Raw genomic sequence first — 26,097 nt, forward strand, 5'->3', positions numbered from 1 at the left:
AGGCGAGGCTAGCATTTTTGGGGGTGTGATATTTATGCCTCTGTAACTCTCTCATTCATCAATATTTATGATTAATTCATAATTATCCACAATCATGGTATCATCCACATGAATATAGAAGTGTCGAATAGTACGCGGGTATTTTTTAAATCGCTGATACCAGGGGCACCTGTTTAGTTCAACAACAAAAAAAGAGACAATGAGTGCATTCATTAACCGAGCGCCCCAATACTCGCAACCGTGAAATGCCTTTTAAAGTCAATGATTCTGAGGCCTGTCATCTCCAGGCCCTATCCCTTGATGTGTACAGTGATATAACATGACATCATGTCATTGGCAAATTATTTTCATTTGTGAGTCCTCTCAGGTTAGCAACGGAGATCAACCTCCAAAAAAAGAAAAATGTATTATATGTTTGTACTTGTCTGAGGTGGTGATGCTGACTGATTTAGTAATGTGACAGATATGGGAGGCCTCCAGGGGAGCCCTTCTCTTATCAGTTCTCTCCGCGATGTTCATATCACAAGCGGTGTGCAGCTCCAGTCTGAGCTTGGCACGTCCCCGACAATAACGCACTCCATCTCGGACTCGGCGCCTCGGACCTGAGGGTACCAGTACCCAGGGTGCTATTCGGACATGCTACCTCACCAGGAAACTGCAGACTTTAGACGGGGTATGATTTGGAAATGCGATCTTCTGGCCACTTAAATCTTTTACAATCTTCAGAGAGGCAGTGCCGAGATTCAAGGATACTTCCTTCACAGGGTTAGGAAAGAAACGTTGCTGAACTTCCCTTTGGCGCAATTCTGCAATAATACGAAATGCTCTGAGACCACGTTGAATTCTGAGCAGCACCTGACAATTGCCTAGTGCACTTTATCTAATTGGACGAGGGTTTGACAACTATTGAATGACGCTGTCAAAGAACAATGTTTCAAACTTGTGAATTGAGGTTTGGCGTTGGTTCTGTCGTCTCCGATTTGGTAGCCTAAACATCAATGGATACATCAATTTGGAATACAAGCCCCTATTGTCGCGTGTTTTAAGATACACAATGCTAGTACTACTATTGAGATTACTGTGCTTTTCACTTTGTAGCGAGGTTGTTTTCACTCGCATACACCGGGAGAAGACAAAGACAAATGTTACTCCTAGACATGAGTATGCCGTCACTAACGCGAACGTAAACAAAACCAATAGTAGGCAGAGCTGGCACTCGGCGTATGGCAGAGTTGTCAACGAAATGGACAGTAAAAGGGTGCATACCTCAAGTGCATCGTCTTGGGATGTGGTTAGGACATGGGTGGATAACATGAATGGGACTGTTAATATGAAAAGAGTTATGAATGAAAGAGCAATAGTGCGCAAAAGCTATTCATCAAATGGAACCGATTATGTTACGTTACTCGAGGATGGAAAGTCAGAGAGCCTCAAGGTAGAAAAGTTGGACACCGAGAAGCATGCAACCATGGAAACGCGGGATTTTGTATATGGTCATTTAAACCCATCCATGAGACACACGCGAGGAGGACACCACAGTAACGAGCACAAACGGATCTGCAGACACAAAAGAGGGACTGTAAGCCGTCGGAGAAGAAATGTGAAGGATGGCAGTAAAAAAGAGAACAAAATAAGTGAGCCAACCATGCTGTCAGATGCGTCTTTGGATGTACCGTTGGCCATGTGGAAACCGCTGCCTAAACCTATGGCCCAGAACCAGTCAACAGACTTGCCATTTGATGCCAGTGATTATGAACAGTTCACTTTGCCAGACCTCCAGGACTATACCACACTGATTCCTCTCAATCCTCAAACAAAGAGAAAATATGTAAAAACTAACTTTTACCCCATAACAGCAGAATCATATGCCATCATGATAATTTCAGTCATCATTTTCACTGTTGGAATAATTGGGAATATGGCAATCATGTGCATTGTGTGCCACAACTATTACATGAGAAGTATTTCAAATTCTCTTCTTGCCAATCTTGCCCTTTGGGATTTTGTTGTCATCTTTTTCTGCCTGCCGCTGGTGATATTCCATGAACTAACCAAGAACTGGTTGTTGGGGGAGTTCTCCTGTAAAATCATCCCCTATATTGAGGTAATTCCCACTAGCTATTGTGTTACTCGAGTGTGTTATGATTGGGTGTTGAAGTGGGGTCTGCTGTCAATAACTCTCTTCCCTGTCACTTGTCATATCTACATTCTATTCTGCATGGTAGGTACTTCATGTGACATGCAATGATCTGTGCTCAATTATGTGCACAGCCTGGTCTCATAAACTAGACGTAGCATAGTAAATCTGGGCCACTGAATTTAGTAGGATATGTTACGTTTGTTATGGTTACATAAAACAGAAGGTTACTTAAGGCAAAAAATAAAGGAGGGTGGTTGGTCGGGCATATAACGCGAATGTCTAGCAACCCAAAGGTTGCGTGCTCAAATCTTACCATGGACAACTTTAGCATTTTAACTAATAAGAAACTTTTAACCACTTACACATTTTTAGCTACTTTGCAACTAGAATGTAAGCTAACCCTTCCCCTAACCTTAACACTTAACCTCTTACATCTAGACGTTCCGCTAGCGGAACACCTGCTCCAATATCCAATGATGGGCATGGCGCGAAATACAAACTCCTCTAAAATCCCAAAACTTCCATTTTTCAAACATATGACTATTTTACAGCATTTTAAAGACAAGACTCTCGTTAATCTAACCACACTGTCCGATTTCAAAAAGGCTTTAGAGCGAAAGCAAAACATTAGATTATGTCAGCAGAGTACCCAGCCAGAAATAATCAGACACCCATTTTTCAAGCTAGCATATAATGTCACAAAAAACAAAACCACAGCTAAATGCAGCACTAACCTTTGATCTTCATCAGATGACAACCCTAGGATATTATGTTATACAATGCATGCATGTTTTGTTCAATCAAGTTAATATTTATATCAAAAACCAGCTTTTTCACATTAGCATGTGACGTTCAGAACTAGCATACCCCCGCAAACATCCGGTGAATTTACTAAATTACTCACGATAAACGTTCACAAAAAACATAACAATTATTTTAAGAATTATAGATACAGAACTCCTCTATGCACTCGATATTTCCGATTTTAAAATAGCTTTTCGGTGAAAGCACATTTTGCAATATTCTCACTAGATAGCCCAGCCATCACGGCTAGCCATTTAGACACCGACCAAGTTTAGCCCTGACCAAACTCCGATTTACTATTACAAAAGTTTGATTACCTTTGTTGTCTTCGTCAGAATGCACTCCCAGGACTGCTACTTCAATAACAAATGTTGGTTTGGTCCAAAATAATCCATCGTTATATCCAAATAGCGGCGTTTTGTTCGTGCGTTCAAGACACTATCCCAAGTGTAAATAAGGGTCACGAGCATGGCGCAATTCGTGACAAAAGATTTCTAAATATTCCATTACCGTACTTCGAAGCATGTCAACCGCTGTTTAAAATCCATTTTTATGCAATTTTTCACGTAAAAAAGCGATAATATTCCGACCGGGAATCTGCGTTTAGGTAAACAGAGGAAAGAAAACAAAGCATTCGGTCGACGCGGGCACGCGCCTGAGTCTCACAGTACTGTAACCAGCCACTACCCAAACGCGCTACTTTTTTTCAACCAGAGCCTGCAAAGCCACGATTCAGCTTTTTGCCGCCTTCTGAGAGCCTATTGGAGCCGTAGGAAGTGTCACGTTATAGCAGAGATCCTCAGTCTTCAATAAACAGAGGTAAGAAGAACGACACCTTGTCAGACAGGCCACTTCCTGCATGAAATCTTCTCAGGTTTTGGCCTGCCAAATGAGTTCTGTTATACTCACAGACACCATTCAAACAGTTTTAGAAACTTTGGAGTGTTTTCTATCCAAAGCTAATAATTATATGCATATTCTAGTTTCTGGGCAGGAGTAATAATCAGATTAAATCGGGTACGTTTTTTATCCGGCTGTGAAAATACTGCCCCCTAGCCATAACAGGTTAACACAGGTAGCCTAGCGGTTAAGAGCGTTGGGGCAGTAACTGAAAGGTTGCTGGTTTGAATCCATGAGCCGACTAGGTGAATCACCTGCCAAAGAGCCCTTGAGCAAGGCACTTAACGCTAATTGCTCATGTAAGTCGCTCTGCATTAGAGCGTCTACTAAATGACAAAAAAACTATTTTAGCTTAACCTAACTCTTAACCCTAACCCCTAGCCTAGCTAACGTTAGCCAGCTAGCTAACATTAGCCACAACAAATTAGAATTCTTAGCATATAATATGTTTTGTAAATTCTTAACATATTGTACATTTTGCAAATTCATAACATATATCAATTGTAATTCGTAACATATCATGAAAATGGATGATGGACATCCACAAATTAATACATACCATATACCAAACGTAACATATCATACCAAATGGAGTGTCACAGATGTACGTACAGAACAATACAAAATGCTCTGAGACCAGGTTGGTGTGCAGTGTACCAGGTTTAGATTACTTGTTCTCCAATGTCACCTCAACCTGTTATTTCAAACTCTTAGGTGACCTGTCACTGGCCAGATACAGGAGTAAATGCCCCTGTATGGTCAGAGATAGGGTTACAGTCCTACTTTCTCTCTAGTCTAGACAATGAGACAGTGGGCCTCAGTAATTACTGCACAGACCCACACCTAATATTGCATCAGTTTACCATGTCTATTTCAGCAGTAAGGCAGCTCTTTTGTCAGCCATCTTGTAAAATGTACTATGGTCAAATTAGGTGTTGAGGGATCACATAGACATTGTGCAGAGCCTCTAAAATAACATGTTTTACAGAGTTACACAAATCTAAACACACAGTAAAGTGTCTATATATTGTGGCCATAGCATAGGTAACTTAAGGGTCTGTATTAGTATTAGCACACTTGTTACCAACTACCCCCCCCCCAAGCTTTCTGAGCAAAACATTTTTATATAAAAAAATAATTGGGACATTAAAGACTGTAAAAACACCAGGAAATCAGCTCCAAGTGATTTTAATTTAAGAAATATGTTCCCAAGTATTCTCACACATATAGAGATGGTATACAAATGTGGTATACAAATGTAAGCAAGGTTTAAAATTATTATGTTTTATTCAAACATGATATATGTTTGGGCTTCTTGCAGTCAATTTGCAGTCTATAAATTATTTATAATTATGTTCTGGCCCCTCGACCATCCGCTCAAGAAAAAAATCAGCCTGTGGCTGAATCTAGTTGATGATCCCTGCCCTAGATTTTATGCATTCCAAGAACTTGGAACACCTTATACAGTTTGCAAAATACACTGTGATTAAAGTCACAGCGTTAAAACTATGCACCTCAACAACTATGCACTTTCTTGGTGAAAGTAGCTTTGATTGGAATAAACGCAGATGTGAAGAGATTGAATGAGTATAATCAACACATTGACGGACCCACCTTGTCCTTGATAGGCTAGGTGCAATTTTCCCTACAAGACAGATAAACCACCACACAAAGACCCAAACAATCAAAATATGTCTGTAAGCTGCTTAGTGACAGGGTTTGTAAGTCCAACATTTACATTTGACATACACTCTAATGCAGAGCAATTGAGTGCCTTACCAAAGGGCACAGACAGATTTTTCACCTAGTCGGCTCAGGTATTCAAACCAGCAACCTTTCGGTTACTGGCCCAATGGTCTTAAACACTAGGCTACCTGCTGCCCTGTAGGCCATTTTAAAACCACAGTCCCAGACCTAGCACTTTAAGTCTCTTTGAGTCGCCTACCTCCATGGTAAGAACATTAAATGCATAGCGGCAGCGGCATCGTCGTTATGTTAAGTGACTCGGTAATCAAGCATTTAATGGAGCGTAATTACAGAAACAGTGGGGACATTAATTTTAATAGTTCCTGTGGCAACTGAAGTACTCTGTCACATGAAAATGTGTCATTATGGACACAAAGGTGACAGAGGTTAGTTACACAAGGCCTGCCCGCCACTAACAGCTGGTGCGCGGTGTCTAATATTAAAGAAGTCTCGAGGTATTGCTCGCCTGAGGTAGAGTACCTTATGATAAACTGTAGACCACATTATCTATATTATTTGTAGCCGTCTATTTACCACCACAGAGCGATGCTGGCACCAAGACCGCACTCAACCAACTCTATAAGGCCATAAGCAAACAAGAAAATGCTCACCCAGAATCGACGCTCCTAGTGGTCGGGGACTTTAATGCGGGCGAACTTAAATCAGTTTTACCTAATTTTTACCAACATGTCACAAGTGCAACCAGATAAAAAAAGAACTCTAGACCACCTTTACCCAACACACAGAGATGCATACAAAGCTCTCCCCCGCCATCCATTTGACAAATCTTACCAAAATACTCCTGATTCAAACAAAGGCTCATTTTGTTCAGTACAATCCAGGGTATGACGCCATGTCATCTTGTAACTGTACATTTAACATAGTGATCATAAACATTGACGTGACATGACATGATATGACATGGAAATGTGAAGTGCACATTTGAATTTAGGGTGTCTGGCTTGCTTGTATGACATCAAAGCGGTGTTTATTATAATCCTCAACGTCTCAGATTTCAAAATACATAGAATCCTCTTAATTTACAGCATTTCCCTCACCCAGACAACCATTTTTTTTCTTGCAAAAGTTGACCAATTAGAGGGAGGGATGGGGTCAACTTCTTGTCGCGAAGGGGTGCTCAAAGTTAAGAACAGCTGTCAGTCAAAACCCATACAGCGCTGTGAATTGCTGACATCATTTATAGCATGTTGCTGTACAGCCACTGCGTTCCAATTTAAACGCTTATCAATGCCCAAATCTTCCATTTTCAACCCGTATACGGGTAGGAGTATAAAGGGCTACATACAAATGGTGCTGTTTGTGAAGTGCAACAGATCTCTCTCTCACTCTCTGGGGCCATAAGGACCAGACAGATCAAAGCCTGCCCCTGTACGTCTGACAGTACTCATGGCTTCTCTGGCTCAGGCACTGGCTCCTGTGTTTACACCTTCCTCTGCCAAGGCCCATAAGGAGGTAGTCACAATGATCAAGCCTAGCAACAAAAGAACATAGCACTACTACACAGTCTAGAAGACAACACTGAACTTAACACTCAATGTAAACTGCATATCTGCTGTCTCTGAGTTCTATGTGTATTAGCGTGTAAGATATGGGTGAAAAGCAACCACATTTGCAACATTTTTGTGGCTGTATTGTGATAGCAAAAAATTGGAGCATAGTGAATATCTGGGTGTAGGGATAGAGATATTGCATTGAGATATTAATCTCCATGCCTCATGGTCTGCAGTTTGTTTTCATGTTATTTAATCATGAATATGAGCTGGCTCTCTTGCCAAGTCCATAACTCGATTAGGCTAAGAAATGAGAACTGCATACTGTAACCATCGAGGACTACAATTGGTCTCCCTTGCACACAGCACGGTATACTGTGCTCCTTCTTTATCACGTTACAAAGTCATCTATATTATAAGCTGTTGCTCTAAAAATAAATGTAAGTCTAAAGTTTACCCTTTGGTATCCAACTGTAGTCTCCCCACTCTTTAAAACAATATCACTCATAACACATTACGCATGGCTACTTTCAAACATCTCAGTATGGGAAATGAGGATCTAGTGTGTGATGAAGGACGGAAAAATCTGTTTGTCTTTTATTAAAACAAGTGTGGACATTTGAGTTCTCCAGTAAGAGAGCTGTCAAAACAGAACCTCTTTACGGAAGATGTCTCTCCCTCTCTCTAAACCTGTTGACGTCTAGTATTCTGTGCTGTACCATTGTCATTTGAAAATTGCTCCAAGCGGTCTTTAAAACATGGATTGTTTACAGTGGACACATTCTTTTGGTCTTTTCAGAGAGCAACATGGCTCTGGGGCCTTGGTATTTTATCCAGACTTCCCAAGATGCTATACAATAAGGAGAAGTATCTGGAGACTGGATACATTTTCTCTACTTGTTTCTCAATCAAAAACAAAATAACTCTCACTGTATTGTTAATGTGCAGTAATAAAACATTAACTGGATAGTATCTTACCTTCTCCTCCCTTCTCTTTGTCCTTCCAGGTCGCCTCCCTAGGGGTTACCACCTTTACCCTGTGCGCCTTGTGCATCGACCGCTTCCGCGCTGCCAACAACGTCCAGATGTACTATGAGATGATTGAGAACTGTGCCTCCACGGCCGCCAAGCTGGCCGTTATCTGGATCGGGGCTCTCCTATTGGCCCTGCCAGAGCTCCTGATCCGCCAGCTGGTCACTGAAGATGGCGAGCCTCCGGATGTGACGCCCTGCCAGCGCTGCGTGGTTCGTATCTCCACCGAGCTCCCGGACACGCTCTATGTGCTGGGCCTGACATATGATGGTGCTCGCCTCTGGTGGTACTTTGGCTGCTACTTCTGCCTGCCCACGCTGTTCACCATCGGCAGCTCCCTGGTGACCGCCTGTAAGATCCGGCAGGCCGAGCGGGCCTGTGTGCGTGGCAACAAGAAACAGATCCATCAGGAGAGCCAGATGAACTGCACGGTTGTGGCTTTGGCCATCCTCTATGGCTTCTGCATCATCCCTGAGAACATCTGCAACATCGTCACTGTCTACATGGCGGCGGGAATTCCCAGACGGACCCTGGACATTCTCCATCTGGTCAGCCAGCTGCTGATGTTCTGTAAGTCGGCAGTGACACCTGTCCTGCTGTTCTGCCTGTGCCAGCCCTTCAGCCGGGCCTTCCTGGACTGCTGCTGCTGCTGCTGTGACGAGTGTGGCCCGCCCAGATCTTCCACCACCGCCACCACCAGCGAGGAGAACGAGCACGAGTGCACCACCACCGACCTGGAGCTGTCGCCCTTCAGCACCATCCACAGGGAGGCATCCTCCTCCTACACCACTGCGGCGACCCACTGCTAAGAAGGGTCAAAAGGTCATGACCTCCATCAGGTGTTACAACTTCCCTGTGAAGAAGTAAAGAGATCGGACTGTAAACCTATTGGGCTGGTTTCCTGCACTCGGATTAAATTTACTCCATTGAGAATGCTTGCTAGTCTGGGGATAGGCTGAGTCTGGGAGACCCTTACAGTTAGGATTAGTAAATGTTTTATTCCCAACAATTTAGGAGTTTAGAGGACACGCCCTAATCTAAATGTTCACTTAATTTCCTGAATTGATTTTGAATTTAATTGACGTAAACTCTGGTGAACATATGTCTCGGTTTACTCAAGTTGTGTGTATATACAGTTGAAGTCGGAAGTTTACATACACTTAGGTTGGAGTCATTAAATCTTGTTTTTCAACCACTCCACAAATTTCTTGTTAACAAACTATAGTTTTGGCAAGTCGGTTAGGACATCTACTTTGTGCATGACACAAGTAATTTTTCCAACAATTGTTTACATAGTGAATTATAAGTGAAATAATTTCTATGTAAACAATTCCAGTGGGTCAGAAGTTTACATACACTAAATTGACTGTGCCTTTTTTAACAGCTTGGAAAATTCCTGAAAAATATATGATGGCTTCAGAAGCTTCTGATAGACTAATTGACACCATTTGAGTCAATTGGAGGTGTACCTGTGGATGTATTTCAAGGCCTACCTTCAAACTCAGTGCCTCTTTGCTTGACATCATGGGAAAATCAAAAGAAATCAGCCAAGACCTCAGATAAAAAGAATTTGTAGACCCCAAATTCATCCTTGGAGCAATTTCCAAAAGCCTGAAGGTACCACGTTCATCTTCTACAAACAATAGTACGCAAGTATAAACACCATGGGACCACGCAGCCGTCATACCGCTCAGGAAGGAGACGCGTTCTGTCTCCTAGAGATGAACATACTTTGGTGTGAAAAGTGAAAATCAATCCCAGAACAACAGCAAAGGACCTTGTGAAGATGCTGGAGGAAACGGGTACAAAAGTATCTATATCCACAGTAAAACGAGTCCTATATCATCATAACCTGAAAGGCCGCTCAGTAAGGAAGAAGCCACTGCTCAAAAACCGCCATGAAAAAGCCAGACTACGGTTTGCAACTGCACATGGGGACAACGATCATACTTTTTGGAGAAATGTCCTCTGGTCTGATGAAACAAAAATAGAACTGTTTGACCATAATGACCATTGTTATGTTTGGAGGAAAAAGGGGCAGGCTTGCAAGCCGAAGAACACCATCCCAACCGTGAAGCACGGGGGTGGCAGCATCATGTTGTGGGGATGCTTTGCTGCAGGGGGGACTGGTGCACTTCACAAAATAGATGGCATCATGAGGTAGGGAAATTACGTGGATATATTGAAGCAACATCTCAAGACATCAGTCAGGAAGTTAAAGCTTGGTCGCAAATGGGTCTTCCAAATTGGCAATGACCCCAAGCATACTTCCAAAGTTGTGGCAAAATGGACAGCAAAAAAAGGACAACAAAGTCAAGGTATTGGAGTGGCCATCATAAAGCCCTGACCTCAAGCCTAAAGAAACTTTGTGGGCAGAACTGAAAAAGCATGTGCGAGCAAGGAGGCCTACAAACCTGAGTCAGTTACACCAGCTCTGTCAGGAGGAATGGGCCAGAATTCACCCAACTTATTGTGGGAAACTTGTGTAAGGCTACCCGAAATGTTTGACCCAAGTTAAACAATTTACAGGCAATGCTACCAAATACTTATTGAGTGTATGTAAACTTCTGACCCAGTGGGAATGTGATGAAAGAAATAAAAGCTGAAATAAATCATTCTCTCTACTATTATTCTGACATTTCACATTCTTAAAATAAAGTGGTGATCCTAACTTACCTAAAACAGGGAATTTTTACTTGGATTACATGTCAGGAATTGTGAAAAACTGAGTTTAAATATAGTTGGCTAAGGTGTATGTAAACTTCCGACTTAAACTGTATGATAAATTGTCCATTTGTTTACAGACACCATACGGAAAGGAATGTGAATAGTTCAATTAAACATTTTGAATTTATTAACTCACCAGTATTTTCTCTTTTTGAATTTGCACTGAAATGTACCATCTTTATTTTGTTTGTTGTTTTTTTTATTTTGTTGTCTCTTTCTGCTTCCAGAGTGTCTCAAATGGAAAGCAATATATTGAAATGGCTGGTTGTAGTGTATTGTGTTTTGCTGAAAATGGTGATTCTTGTGAATCAGTTCAAAGTTATTCCTAGCTCCCTTGCTATGTAAGTATATTATTCAGTCTGTATTTGATAGCAAAAAACGGTGCGATAAACTTCAGTCAGTCAGTAAACTTACTGGAGTGGTGTTTTTTTTATATCTCACTTTAATAAATAAATATAAAAAGAGTTTGACTGAATGTTTCTTTGACAAAATGTAAATTATTCCATATCTTCATATAAGGAACTAACAACCCATTTACTATTTAGGGATTAATATACCCTATCAAAACTGCTAACCATTACTTTATCGTTTGTCTTGGGAACTAAACATATGTGATTATATTCTCCAGAGGAGAGTGGTTTCCTGATAATGGCCAGTTAGCTGTCATAGAGGGGGAGCTGCTCATCTGGCCACCGTGTCATCATCACTATCCACTCCCCAGAGTAAACACAGCAGGCCTTGTTCCCTACCCGTCACCAAGGCAACCTCAGGAATCTGCTTCTCAGATGTCTCTGTGACTTCATGGTCGGCCGAGTGGCAGGGAGTCAGGTCAGATGGTAGGATGGATGGAGAGAAGGGTTCACGGGATTGGACTTAACTAGGGTATGGTGTGACACATGCATTAACATGAAGATGGTCTGTTATGGTCGGTTGTTGGCTCCCTTGAGCTTATTTCAGACATAAGCCTCGCTAACTGCTAACCAGAATGTTTCTGTCTAGTTCAATTCAGCCTTCCTTGTATATTTATCCAGTTTCTGAGGCAGTGGAAAAATGTTTCCTTCGAAAACAGTGTCCTTGGATCATGTGAAGATTGAACATTTCTGGAACATGCTCGACTTGAATGTCAAGCTTTTAAAAAATTATGGTCAAGAAACATCTGCGCTGATAGGAATGGCATAGATGGACAAAATAATATTTTAGGCTAAACTGGATTGTCTCTAACAGGATTATACATGTTTTACAGTGTTACTCCCTGGTCTTTTTGTAATACTGATTTGTAATACATTAGCAAGATATTGCCTGCTTGCAATACTACAGTATCAAAACAGCCTACAATAAGGTAGCTATCACTTCCATATACAGTGCAAAAAAATGGTGGATGAGTTAAATACACTGAGTATACAAAACATTAAGAACACCTGGGGGTGCAACGCAATATTAGGAAGGTGTTCCTAATGTTTGGTATACTCAATGCATATAATTCATCCACCATGTGTAGAGTCATGATGGCCCCAAATCATTTGGCTGTCAGATCTGGTCTTGTTATGTAACATAACATAAAACCTTATTCTCCTCACAAAACGGTCATCCCACAGTGCATCTGAGACGGTCTTTCATTTTCAATCACTCCCTCTGTTCTTGATGGTAATATGCATAGTGACTGGCTGCACATAGTTCACGGTAGCTGAGGAGGCATTGAACAACAACCCATTTTACAGGTTAAGACAACCCTGAAGAAGGCACTGCATTGCTGAAACATTGTTTAGGTTTTCCCGTTAAATTGTTGGGAGTATATGGAGAGTGTGTAACTTTCTTTCTTTGTTTTTGTACAGGGCAACACATTGCCAGAAATTAGCCATCATTGCTCAACATTTTGCTTTTTGGTGGTATTGTTCGTCTTGGCTAAAGGTGAGCTGCAGATAGAACTGGTGTTTTCAATAGAACGGCATGACTCCTGAGTCCAGCCGTCAGAGAAGCAAAATCGGATCAAAAGCTGAAAAGAAAATGCTCCCTAGAGCTTTCACCCTCCCGTTTTCAGTCTTAGAGTGGGGTCATTGTGTCCGTGCAGTGCATTGATGTTGGTAAGGAATGTAGTTTATAGAGATTCACTTCTTTATGTTATGTGCCCATGTAATGGGATGATTTATTTAAATCTACAGGCAAAACAAATTTGTTTGATTCTGCATTTTCCCTGAGGCATTTATTATAACTGAACATTTACATTTACATTTAAGTCATTTAGCAGACGCTCTTAACCAGAGCGACTTACAAATTGGTGCATTCACCTTATGATATCCAGTGGAACAACCACTTTACAATAGTGAATCTAAATCTTTTAAGGGGGGGGGGGGGGGGTGTTAGAAGGATTACTTTATCCTATCCTAGGTATTCCTTAAAGAGGTGGGGTTTCAGGTGTCTCCGGAAGGTGGTGATTGACTCCGCTGTCCTGGCGTCGTGAGCGAGCATGTTCCACCATTGGGGTGCCAGAGCAGCGAACAGTTTTGACTGGGCTGAGCGGGAACTGTGCTTCCTCAGAGGTAGGGGGGTCAGCAGGCCAGAGGTGGATGAACGCAGTGCCCTTGTTTGGGTGTAGGGCCTGATCAGAGCCTGAAGGTATGGAGGTGCCGTTCCCTTCACAGCTCCGTAGGCAATCACCATGGTCTTGTAGCGGATGCGAGCTTCAACTGGAAGCCAGTGGAGAGAGCGGAGGAGCGGGGTGACGTGAGAGAACTTGGGAAGGTTGAACACCAGACGGGCTGCGGCGTTCTGGATGAGTTGTAGGGGTTTAATGGCACAGGCAGGGAGCCCAGCCAACAGCGAGTTGCAGTAATCCAGACGGGAGATGACAAGTGCCTGGATTAGGACCTGCGCCGCTTCCTGTGTGAGGCAGGGTCGTACTCTGCGAATGTTGTAGAGCATGAACCTACAGGATCGGGCCACCGCCTTGATGTTAGTGGAGAACGACAGGGTGTTGTCCAGGATCACGCCAAGGTTCTTAGCACTCTGGGAGGAGGGGACAAGGGAGTTGTCAACCGTGATGGCGAGATCATGGAACGGGCAGTCCTTCCCCGGGAGGAAGAGCAGCTCCGTCTTGCCGAGGTTCAGCTTGAGCTGGTGATCCGTCATCCACACTGATATGTCTGACAGACATGCAGAGATGCGATTCGCCGCCTGGTTATCAGAAGGGGGAAAGGAGAAGATTAATTGTGTGTCGTCTGCATAGCAATGATAGGAGAGACCATGTGAGGATATGACAGAGCCAAGTGACTTGGTGTATAGCGAGAATAGGAGAGGGCCTAGAACAGAGCCCTGGGGGACACCAGTGGTGAGAGCGCATGGTGCGGAGACAGATTCTCGCCACGCCACCTGGTAGGAGCGACCTGTCAGGTAGGACGCAATCCAAGCGTGGGCCGCGCCGGAGATGCCCAACTCGGAGAGGGTGGAGAGGAGGATCTGATGGTTCACAGTATCAAAGGCAGCAGAAAGGTCTAGAAGGATGAGAGCAGAGGAGAGAGAGTTAGCTTTAGCAGTGCGGAGAGCCTCCGTGACACAGAGAAGAGCAGTCTCAGTTGAATGCCCAGTCTTGAAACCTGACTGATTAGGATCAAGAAGGTCATTCTGAGAGAGATAGCAGGAGAGCTGGCCAAGGACGGCACGTTCAAGAGTTTTGGAGAGAAAAGAAAGAAGGGATACTGGTCTGTAGTTGTTGACATCGGAGGGATCGAGTGTAGGTTTTTTCAGAAGGGGTGCAACTCTCGCTCTCTTGAAGACGGAAGGGACGTAGCCAGCGGTCAAGGATGAGTTGATGAGCGAGGTGAGGAAGGGGAGAAGGTCTCCGGAAATGGTCTGGAGAAGAGAGGAGGGGATAGGGTCAAGTGGGCAGGTTGTTGGGCGGCCGGCCGTCACAAGACGCGAGATTTCATCTGGAGAGAGAGGGGAGAAAGAGGTCAAAGCACAGGGTAGGGCAGTGTGAGCAGGACCAGCGATGTCGTTTGACTTAGCAAACGAGGATCGGATATCGTCAACCTTCTTTTCAAAATGGTTGACGAAGTCATCTGCAGAGAGGGAGGAGGGGGGGGGGGAGGAGCATTCAGGAGGGAGGAGAAGGTAGCAAAGAGCTTCCTAGGGTTAGAGGCAGATGCTTGGAATTTAGAGTGGTAGAAAGTGGCTTTAGCAGCAGAGACAGAAGAGGAGAATGTAGAGAGGAGGGAGTGAAAGGATGCCAGGTCCGCAGGGAGGCGAGTTTTCCTCCATTTCCGCTCGGCTGCCCGGAGCCCTGTTCTGTGAGCTCGTAGTGAGTCGTCGAGCCACGGAGCAAGAGGGGAGGACCGAGCCGGCCTGGAGGATAGGGGACAGAGAAAATCAAAGGATGCAGAAAGGGAGGAGAGGAGGGTTGAGGAGGCAGAATCAGGAGATAGGTTGGAGAAGGTTTGAGCAGAGGGAAGAGATGATAGGATGGAAGAGGAGAGAGTAGCGGGAGAGAGAGAGCGAAGGTTGGGACGGCGCAATACCATCCGAGTAGGGACAGAGTGAGAAGTGTTGGATGAGAGCGAGAGGGAAAAGGATACAAGGTAGTGGTCGGAGATTTGGAAGGGAGTTGCAATGAGATTAGTGGAAGAACAGCATCTAGTAAAAATGAGGTCAAGCGTATTGCCTGCCTTGTGAGTAGGGGGGAAGGTGAGAGGGTGAGGTCAAAAGAGGAGAGGAGTGGAAAGAAGGAGGCAGAGAGGAATGAGTCAAAGGTAGACGTGGGGAGGTTAAAGTCACCCAGAACTGTGAGAGGTGAGCCATCCTCAGGAAAGGAACTTATCAAGGCGTCAAGCTCATTGATGAACTCTCCAAGGGAACCTGGAGGGCGATAAATGATAAGGATGTTAAGCTTGAAAGGGCTGGTAACTGTGACAGCATGGAATTCAAATGAGGAGATAGACAGATGGGTCAGGGGAGAAAGAGAGAATGTCCACTTGGGAGAGATGAGGATTCCAGTGCCACCACCCCGTTGGCTCGATGCTCTAGGGGTATGCGAGAACACGTGGGCAGACGAAGAGAGAGCAGTAGGAGTAGCAGTGTTATCTGTGGTAATCCATGTTTCCGTCAGCGCCAGGAAGTCTAGGGACTGGAGGGTAGCATAGGCTGAGATGAACTCAGCCTTGTTGGCTGCAGGCCGGCAGTTCCAGAGGCTGCCGGAGACCTGGAACTCCACGTGGGTCGTGCGCGCTGGGACCACCAGGTTAGAGTGGCAGCGGCCACGTGGTGTGAAGCGTTTGTATGGCCTGTGCAGAGAGGAGAGAACAGGGATAGACAGACACATAGTTGACAAGCTACAGAAGTGTTGTTTCTTGTATTATTGTCTCTTGTGTCTTTAGAGAACTGTTTCACTTTGATATCCTTTTTCTTCTGTCCTGATTTTCTCTTTCTTTTCTTCTGTTAACTAGATATTCTTTGTTGTTCTTCGTTAGCTAGCTAGCTTCTTCCAAAAGAGTCCCTAGCAACTGCTTAGCAACTGGTAAACAATTCAGCTAGCTAAGATAACTACATATTTATGAAAAATAGTTTTTTTCCAAAAGCCTATCTTCTTTGTTTGTTGCTTGTTTTTTCTCCTATTCAGTCTTGCAGTTTTCTTTTGCTTTTTTCCGATGTACTTCACTCTAAAAACCATGTAAATTTCAATATTTGTAGGAGCTCATTTTTCAGCTGCTGCTGCTCAAATTGGAGTTCCGGAATGTAAATGGCACATGGCAGCTGGATGTGATTTTGATGCTAAAATGATGGGCATCTGTCGGTCGGGCGTTGGATCCACAGAGTTACCATAGTGTGTGTACATCTTCAACTGAGCGTACCTAAAAAAAATCCTTCCACACTTTTCATTCTTTTCACAATGATGATCAAAAACAAGAAGGATTTACAATTTGCCAAATGGCCAGTATAATCGCAGTAATTCTTCTCCATGAAAACCTGTGAGAGGCAGGGTTGGACATCCCTGCTCCCTAGTTGCAATGAGAGGTTCCTCTATTCATTTGGAAACAATAGCTAGATGGTACATTGATGCATTACCACTTAACAAGTTGCTCAGTGACCTTAGCCTAACTCCTTTCAAGGTTACATGGGATGGGCAGGACATTCTGTACAAGCCCAAAGAGAGATGTGATCAGTATCCCTCATGTTTGGCAAGGACCCAGGGTGCAATGGCAACCAAAACCTCATTTGGGATAATATACTGCCACATGCAAACTACAGTGTGAAATTAGAAAACAGTAACTGTGGATGTAAACATGCAGAAATACAGCTTCTACTTTTTTTTTATGTTCTTGACTTGTCTGCCAATCGTTTAAACACATTCTCACATAACATTATGTTTAGATGAGCTTCTCACTATGTGGTATTTCATTGATGAAATGTGCATTTGGCATTGTTCGAAGACTCTCATGCATTTTCATTAAGTCTTCCCAGTCAGAAGATTGTCATATGTGTCCAAATCCACACATTTTAGGATTTATAATTGAACTGTACAAGTGAACAGCCATGCTGTTGTAAGGGGAGTGCCTTATGCATATTTAATACTTGTAAACTCTCATTGTTTCTGAGATGACCTGACACTTCAGGGCAACATGGATGGTCCACATGGATATAGTCTGTGTTTTTAAATGTGATGTGTACTTTGTATTCACCTGTATATGGATCATGGTGCTCTCTCATATACATAAACAGTTCTATATCTGGATTATGGCTGCTGTGTCAACATGCTCATCCACCAATGTTACAATGTGTCCATGATCAGTAGGGCTGTCCCCCGGTCTCTGTCAAATCCCCCTATATATGTGCACACAGACATCTACTATGAGCTCTAACACTAGCACTCTGTCCGCATGACCAGTTGGATGTTCCTCAAAAGTCTACTCTAATGTGTGTTTGCATGTACATCCCAAAGGCCCTTGGAGGAATACACAGCATAGTACAGTATGGCTGACATGTCATGTCACACCATCCTGTGGGCAGTGCCCTGTGAGTGCGGGCACAGACGGGGCTGTCGGCTCGGCTCAGCCCTGTTGTTGTATAATCGGATCCATCTGATGGAGCGGATGGCCCTCCTGGGAGGATAAGGGCTTTATTGTCTCGCCTCAGCTCTTTGTTGGATTGTTTCTTCATTTCTAGGTCACCGCCTGTGATTGAACGCTTGAATGCATAAATTATTATTTTGCGCGCTGAGAATCCACCCCCCCTTCCCTCCTTTAGGGTACAATGAGTTGTCCCCCCTTCACCTCCTCTACTGGAATGAGAATCTAAAATGGCATAGCTATGTGAGCTGCCAAATGATAGATTCATTTTCTCTTCACGAAAAATCTTTGTTGATGTTTGCTTGAACTTTCGTCAAAGGCTTAATTATGGTGATAATTGGTGTTCTGTAGGATGTTCAGATCTCTTCCACTGCCTTCTCTGCCATTGGGGCTCTCGTTTTGTCCCATTCACTCTCCTCAACATCATTATTACTGACCTCTGACCCTGATTTGTAGTCATAGTAGTGTTAAGCACATATTAGTGCTCACACCTGGCATTGACAGTTTGGTATTGATGCTAGACATCCATTAAAGCACTAAGGGTCTGCTTCGTCCTTTGTGATATACACTCCGATAGCACTGCTGTAAATTTACCAAAACAATTATGATTCATCCATAGTAGTGCAAGAAGGATGATTTGAATCAACAAGAAGGATGATTTGAATCAACAACAAAGAATTTTGGCTTGTATCTTGAATTCAGCAAAAACAAAATCCATGAACAGGAGGGTTTTTGCACTCAGACCATCAATCCTGACAAGACTGGTTTGAGCCTTTAAAGGAGCTTTGCAAAGAGATTTGGAGTCCCCTCTTAAGAGATGAAGGGAATAGTTGTGAATTCGGCCAGTGCTGGCCGACGGTTGTCCTCTGTTAGCTTTTTTGGTGTGCCCAAACACAGAGGAAGTGAATCTAACCATGAAGTTCCATAAGTCTTCTGCATAGCACATTGTGCCTTGAATCAATCAGTCACAGCAATTACATACCATTTACAGCAGCAATTGAAGTGCTGTGACTGTGGCTATCAAGCAGAACATTCAAATGAACCTTTTTTCCCAACCACTCTTCCTTCCCCCTGGTGAAATGCAGTTTAAGACAAATTTAAGACAATCCAACTTAATTGATCAGATTCACTCCACTGTTATTGTTTTTGTTAGCGCATTCTTTCGAGCGTAGATTTACGACCAGGCATATGCCAAACTGGCCCCAGGTGTGAGGCCTAGCACAGAACTGCTTTAGTGAAACAACATTGCACTTTAAATAAAGCAACGTACTTGTCCATTTAATGTTGGAATCACAAAGAGTGAGTGCACTTGGAGCGGCACTCTGGTGACCTGAGACACAATTTGACTCGACATGATTCGGGCACTGACACAAACCAGACGGCACAGCGTTAGCACAAAGTGTGAATCCTTGAGAATGCTTCTCTAGCCTCAGCTGACTGTGGTACAGAAGAGTCAGAAGAGGATGTCAGTAATCTTACCAACACCATCCCATATCATGTTAGTCTGTTTGGTTAGCTGTTTGCTGAGGAGAATCCAAAGTGAAAAGTGTAGCAAGGAATAAATCTCTACTGTGAAACAAATAGCAGTAGGGCACCTTCTTAATGTGTCAGTTCACCTAAGCAGTGTTACAATGAATCAGGCTCTATTAAAGGCTTTGTCCCCATGGATCCAAGGGGCCACAGCACACAGCAACGTGAGGAAGGCCCTACAGAGGGTGGTGCAGACGGGCCCAGCACATCACTGGGGGTGAGCTCCCAGCCATCCAGGCAGTACATGCCGAAAAATTGCCAAAGACTCCAGCCACCCGAGACATGGATTGTTCTCCATGCTCCTGTCCGGCAGGCAGTACAGGTGCATCAAGGCTCATACCAACAGACTCCTAAACAGCTTCTATCCCCTGGCCATAAGACTGTAAAATGGCTAACAACTACTGCTCTCCCTCACACCAATGCTGCCGCTAAAATGATTATTGATTAGATTTATTAGTACCACTCCTCTGCTGTTCATTAATTATTGATTGCCATTACCATTAGTGTCTATCTATTTATCCTGCTACTGGTCACTATTACTCCTGTTTCCATGTATATATTACCATTAGTATATTACCAAGTATTTACTATATATTCCTGTTACCAGTCACTTTTCAACGCTGTTTACATGACACTATTGCAGACACACAAACACCCACACACTTACACTTACATGCACACCCTCCACCATGCACACCCACCCACCCACCACTTATGCTGCTGCCATACTGTTTATTATTATAATTATTATTATTAATATTTATCCTGCTACCAGTCACTTTCTCCTAATCCCTCCTTACATGTACATATCTACCTCAAATGCTCCCTTATCTCTGCACATTGTACATTTACACTGTATATAGCTTTCTCTCTTATTTCTTATTTTCTTATTAGTTATACTTTTTTATATTGAATACAGCACTGTTCGTTAAGGCTTGAAAGTTTAGCATTTCGCTGTACTTAAGCATGTGAAAAATACAATACAATAGGTGAAAACAACTTCTGCAACTGGCCAATATGAGAAAAACATCAACCTTCATACAGAACTTATTTGGCCTCTTCAGCCTTTGGTCTTGTTTTCATTACGAAAAGTCACAACATAATGAAATCATGCTTCAGATTATATAGAATTTTTCAGACACTGTCACTCCTTGTGTATGATATCTAGATTTACTCTGATGGGGAACTATCATCAATCAGTCACTGTCTACTTTAAGTTGTTTCAGATTCTGTCCCTCCTTACATAAGCTAAAGCATGGAGGTACAGAATGCAGCCCTCCCTTCTTCTCCCTCTCTGGCCAGTAACCAAATGGCTGATGAAGGCTAACCCAGCACTTACCAGGAATAGAAAATGGCTTTTGAGACATTGCTTATGTTCCTGTGCTTGGCCTACGTGCTGTTTGATTATTAATGAAGTGATCATGCAAGGCCCCTCCTCTCCTCCTTGCTAACGAGCTAGCATTTCCAAAGCCCCAAGCCAACTCTGTCTCATGCATGACAGCTCCTAATTATTCTGTTGTTTAGCAATAATACTTAGTATCAGGTCAGAGAGAAGACGTATTTCTGACCTATTTTTAGCATTTAATCATGGTGCTGCCTAGCAGTCATGTTAGTAATTCAGTCATACATTCAGATAGGTAGGTAGCATTACGTTACAGAGACACACACACACACACATACACGACCCTGCCTGGAGTCTCCTCCTGTCTTTTCCCAGGGGAAGTCCACAATGGCAGCAGTTGTCCTGTACCTTTCATCTTTGTTAATTAGAAGGTACGCAGCTTGTAGCACAGTAACAGTTGGCTTCCAGCCACATTGGTTTAGCAGCTTCTACCATGTGATGCAACCCCAGGGATCCATGGGGCGTCTGTTTTTCTTTATGTGTGTTTAACCAACTTTAGCTGTACACCTGGCTCCAGTGCCAGCTGCTAATTTAGACCATCTCTCAATGAGTGAATGGAGAATCTTGAGGTTAGTGTGTGCTGGTGTGTGTGTGTGTGTGTGTGCTGCTTCAGCTATAAAGCAGCACCGCTCTTGCAGACCTATGCGCTTGATTTCAGAAGGCACTGTTAAAGTAATGTTACCAAAAGTATGTATGCAATTGTGTCATTTTCAGGGGGGATTTCAAGAAGGCTTTATTCAAGTATAATTTTGTCAAAATATTCATGTAATGAATAGTTCCAAACCAATGTATCCTATGTATCTGTCACGGATCCCAAAAACCCTGTGTTTTTGTTACGTGTTTGTTTGGTCTTCGTCCCCGTGCCCTTACACGGCACGCCGTAATTTGGGGTATAATTTTTTTAAATGATTACGCATTCCTGCGCCTGTCTCCCGAATCATTGTTACCAACGTGACAGTATCTTGAGGCACATCAAAGCACTGGCATAAAACTTGACTTATTCATTGTTCCCAAACACAAATGTCTAAAACAGATTTTCTGAGAACTAAAACCCACAGTCTTTCAATTACCATAGTAGCATCAGATTATTTCTTTGACGATCGATTCACATCTCACTAGTTCTGATGATGTCAGTAGCCTTAAAAGAAAACTCCACCCAAAAAGCTATCTTTTGGTATTTGTTTCATTAGACCATTGTTGAGATAGTCCCAACATTTTTTGTTTGTCATCAATCAAGTTTCCAACATTTGTAACTTTCAAAATACAGAAATATTCCCGTATGATACATTTTGTATCATATGATGCAAAATGCATCATACAGGATGATTTCTGTATTTTGAAAGTTACAAATGTTGGAAACTTGAATAAAAGGGGGGAAACAGCAATGCCCATTGAGGAAAAAAGTATCTTCACAGTGCACACGTGTGAGAATTTACCGGTGTTTACGGAAACATTCTTGGTCTATCAATTCTCCACAATTCCATACCACAGGTGCAATGCACACAATCTACAGGTCAATCACCAATCAACTTTGTTAATTCAGGAATTAAAAGCTTTAATTTAAAGCAATATGACATCATTGTACATTATGAAATATCAAGTTATAACTGCTATAGCCTACCTACTTGCACTATGTGTACTGAGATCAATGAACATAAGGCTTTTATCTCAGCCATTCTGGACAGCATCATGTTTTTCTACAGTCTAGTATAATCATCCTCCATATGGCCCCTTTATTATATTGGCAGGCTACTGTGTCATAGAGGCCTCTGGTAACCTGCAGTGACCTTGTGAAATTACCCATCTCCACATGCAGCTGTGATTAATGGAAAATCACCATGGCACCCAGCGCACTGCCTGTATCCAAACACTTATAGCAATAGTCACGTGTGTAGCTACATGATATTTGAGAAAACTCTGGGCTTGACTTGAAAACTGTGTGGTGATTTAATTTACCACACAGTTTATAATTTCCTCATGTACAAGGCGATGAACAGGTTGGATGATTGCAGTTTTACTGTTCCCAGGGCAGATTTGCTCTAGGGGCAGAAATATTTTCATTGTCTTTATGAAACGTTGGGCCTTGAAAAGCTATAACCACTGAAATGTTAAGATAAATAGCTAGCTTTACTAATGTTGATGCTCAGAGATGGGCAGTATTTCTTTGTTCAGGGACACATTATTCCATTTCTGTTAGTCACATGTCTGTGGAACTTGTTCAATTTATGTCTCAGTTGTTGAATCTTGTTATGCTCATACAAATATTTACACATGTTAAGTTTGCTGAAAATAAACTCAGATGACAGTGAGAGGACGTTTCTTTTATTGCTGAGTTTACATAGGTAGCTTACAAGAAGTTAGTTGACTTCTCAAAATGAACCTCATCGTGGCCAGAGTTGGGCAGTATTTCTGTTTAATATATTTTAAATATGTATTGTGCTGAACTTAACTCAAAATACATTCCTATACCATTTCTTTATAGCGGTTCAAAATTCTGTTGCCCCCTTTCACCCTACATTAGTATTAAAAGTCTGATAAGAGCATCTGCTAAATGAACTAAATGTACAGTTGAAGTCGGAAGTTTACATACACTTAGGTTGGAGTCATTAAAACTCGTTTTTCAACCACTCCACAAATTTCTTGTTAACAAACTATAGTTTTGGCAAGTCGGTTAGGACATCTACTTTGTGCATGACACAAGTAATTTTTCCAACAATTGTTTACAGACAGATTATTTCACTTATAATTCACTATATCACAATTCCAGTGGGTCAGAAGTTTACATACACTAAGTTGACTGTGCCTTTAAACAGCTTGGAAAATTCCAGAAAATTATGTCATTGCTTTAGAAGCTTCTGATGCTAATTGACATCATTTGAGTCAATTGGAGGTGTACCTGTGGATGTATTTCAAGACCTACCTTCAAACTCAGTGCCTCTTTGCTTGACATCATGGGAAAATCAAAAGAAATCAACCAGGACTTAAAAAATATATATTGTAGACCTCCGCAAGTCTGGTTCATCCTTAGGAGCAATTTCCAAACACCTGAAGGTACCACGTTCATCTGTAAAAACAATAGTAAACAAGTATAAACACCATGGGACCACACAGCTGCCATACCGCTCAGGAAGGAGACGCGTTCTGTCTCCTAGAGATGAACGTACTTTTGTGCGAAAAGTGCAAATCAATCCCAGAACAACAGCAAAGGACCTTGTGAAGATGCTGGAGGAAACAGGAACAAAAGTATCTATATCCACAGTAAAACGAGTCCTGTATCGACATACAGTGGGGGAAAAAAGTATTTGATCCCCTGCTGATTTTGTACGTTTGCCCACTGATAAAGAAAGGATCAGTTTATAATTTTAATGGTAGGTTTATTTGAACAGTGAGAGACGGAACAACAACAAAAATATCCAGAAAAACGCATGTCAAAAATGTTATAAATTGATTTGCATTTTAATGAGGGAAATAAGTATTTGACCCCCTCTCAATCAGAAAGATTTCTGGCTCCCAGGTGTCTTTTATACAGATAACGAGCTTAGATTAGGAGCACACTTTTAACTTCTTTGGGATAAGGGACAGTATTTTCACGGCCGGATAAAAAACGTACCCGATTTAATCTGGTTACTACTCCTGCCCAGAAACTAGAATATGCATATAATTAGTAGAGTTGGATAGAAAACACTCTAAAGTTTCTAAAACTGTTTGAATGGTGTCTCTGAGTTTAACAGAACTCATATGGCAGGCCAAAACCTGAGAATATTCCATACAGGATGTGCCCTGTCTGACAATTTGTTCTCCTTCTAGGGCATCTCTATCAAAAATACAGCATCTCTGCTGTAACGTGACATTTTCTAAGGCTTCCATTGGCTCTCAGAAGGCGCCAGAAAGTGGAATGGGGTGTCTGCTGTCTCTGGGCAAAGAACAGCAGCAGAATTTGTGAGTGGTCAGCCTGGGGACAGTGACACTGAGATGCGCGTCCACAAGACTACTCCATGCATTGAACAAAAAATGCATGTATTGTATAACATAATGTCCTAGGAGTGTCATCTGATGAAGATTGTCAAAGGTTAGTGCATAATTTTAGCTGGTTTTCTGCTTTTGGTGACGCCTGTCTTTGAATTGACAAAACATTACACACAGCTATTTTCAATGTACTCTCCTAACATAACCTAACTTTATGCTTTCGCCGTAAAGCCTCTTTGAAATCGGACAATGTGGTTGGATTTAGGAGATGTTTATCTTTCAAATGGTGAAAAATAATTGATTGTTTGAGAAATTGAAATTATTAGATTCTTGCAGTTTTGAATTTCCCGCCATGGTATCTTGTCAATAAATCCCGTTAGCGGGATCAGAGCGGGAAGGGGTCCACTAGAGGTTAATCCCATAGACAATCTGTGAAGGGAGCTGAAGGTTCGAGTTGCCAAACGTCAGCCTCGAAACCTTAATGACTTGGAGAGGATCCGCAAAGAGCAGCGGGACAAAATCCCTCCTGAGATGTGTGCAAACCTGGTGGCCAACTACAAGAAACGTCTGACCTCTGTGATTGCCAACAAGGGTTTTGCCACCAAGTACTAAGTCATGTTTTGCAGAGGGGTCAAATACTTATTTCCCTCATTAAAATGCAAATCATTTTATAACATTTTTGACGTGTTTTTCTGTTTTTTTTTTTGTTGTTATTCTGTCTCTCACCGTTCAAATAAACCTATCATTAAAATTATAGACTGATCATTTCTTTGTAAGTGGGCAAACGTACAAAATCAGCAGGGGATCAAATACTTTTTTCCCCCACTGTAACCTGAAAGGCCGCTCAACAAGGAAGAAGCCACTGCTCCAAAACCGCCATGAAAAAGCCAGACTAAGGTTTGCAACTGCACATGGGGACAAAGATCGTACTTTTTGGAGAAATGTCCTCTGGTCTGATGAAACAAAAATAGAACTGTTTGGCCATAATGACCATTGTTATGTTTGGAGGAAAAGGGGGAGGCTTGCAAGCCGAAGAACACCATCCCAACCCTGAAGCACGGGGGTGGCAGCATCATGTTGTAGGGGTGCTTTGCTGCAGGAGGGACTGGTGCACTTCACAAAATAGATGGCAACATGAGGAGGGAAATTATGTGGATATATTGAAGCAACATCTTAAGACGTCAGTCAGGAAGTTAAAGCGTGGTCGCAAATGGGTCTTCCAAATGGACAATGACCCCAAGCATACTTCCAAAGTTGTGGCAAAATGGCTTAGGGCTAGGCATC

The 26,097-nt window shown here is 42.6% G+C and overlaps 1 protein-coding gene across 1 annotated transcript; it reads left to right on the forward strand.

Moving 5' to 3' along the window:
• Positions 1-431: 431 nt before the first annotated feature.
• On the forward strand, positions 432-11,324 carry LOC106561031 (prosaposin receptor GPR37). The gene is made up of 2 exons (XM_014124588.3): positions 432-2,104; positions 8,109-11,324. Exons 1-2 carry the CDS (start codon positions 1,055-1,057, stop codon positions 8,940-8,942), a joined length of 1,884 nt encoding a protein of 627 aa, XP_013980063.2. The 5' UTR covers positions 432-1,054; the 3' UTR covers positions 8,943-11,324.
• The last annotated feature ends 14,773 nt before the right edge of the window (positions 11,325-26,097 follow it).

The sequence above is a fragment of the Salmo salar genome, chromosome 10 (assembly GCF_965601325.2).
Source record: "Salmo salar chromosome 10, fSalSal1, whole genome shotgun sequence".
In the NCBI taxonomy this organism is placed as follows: domain Eukaryota; kingdom Metazoa; phylum Chordata; class Actinopteri; order Salmoniformes; family Salmonidae; genus Salmo; species Salmo salar.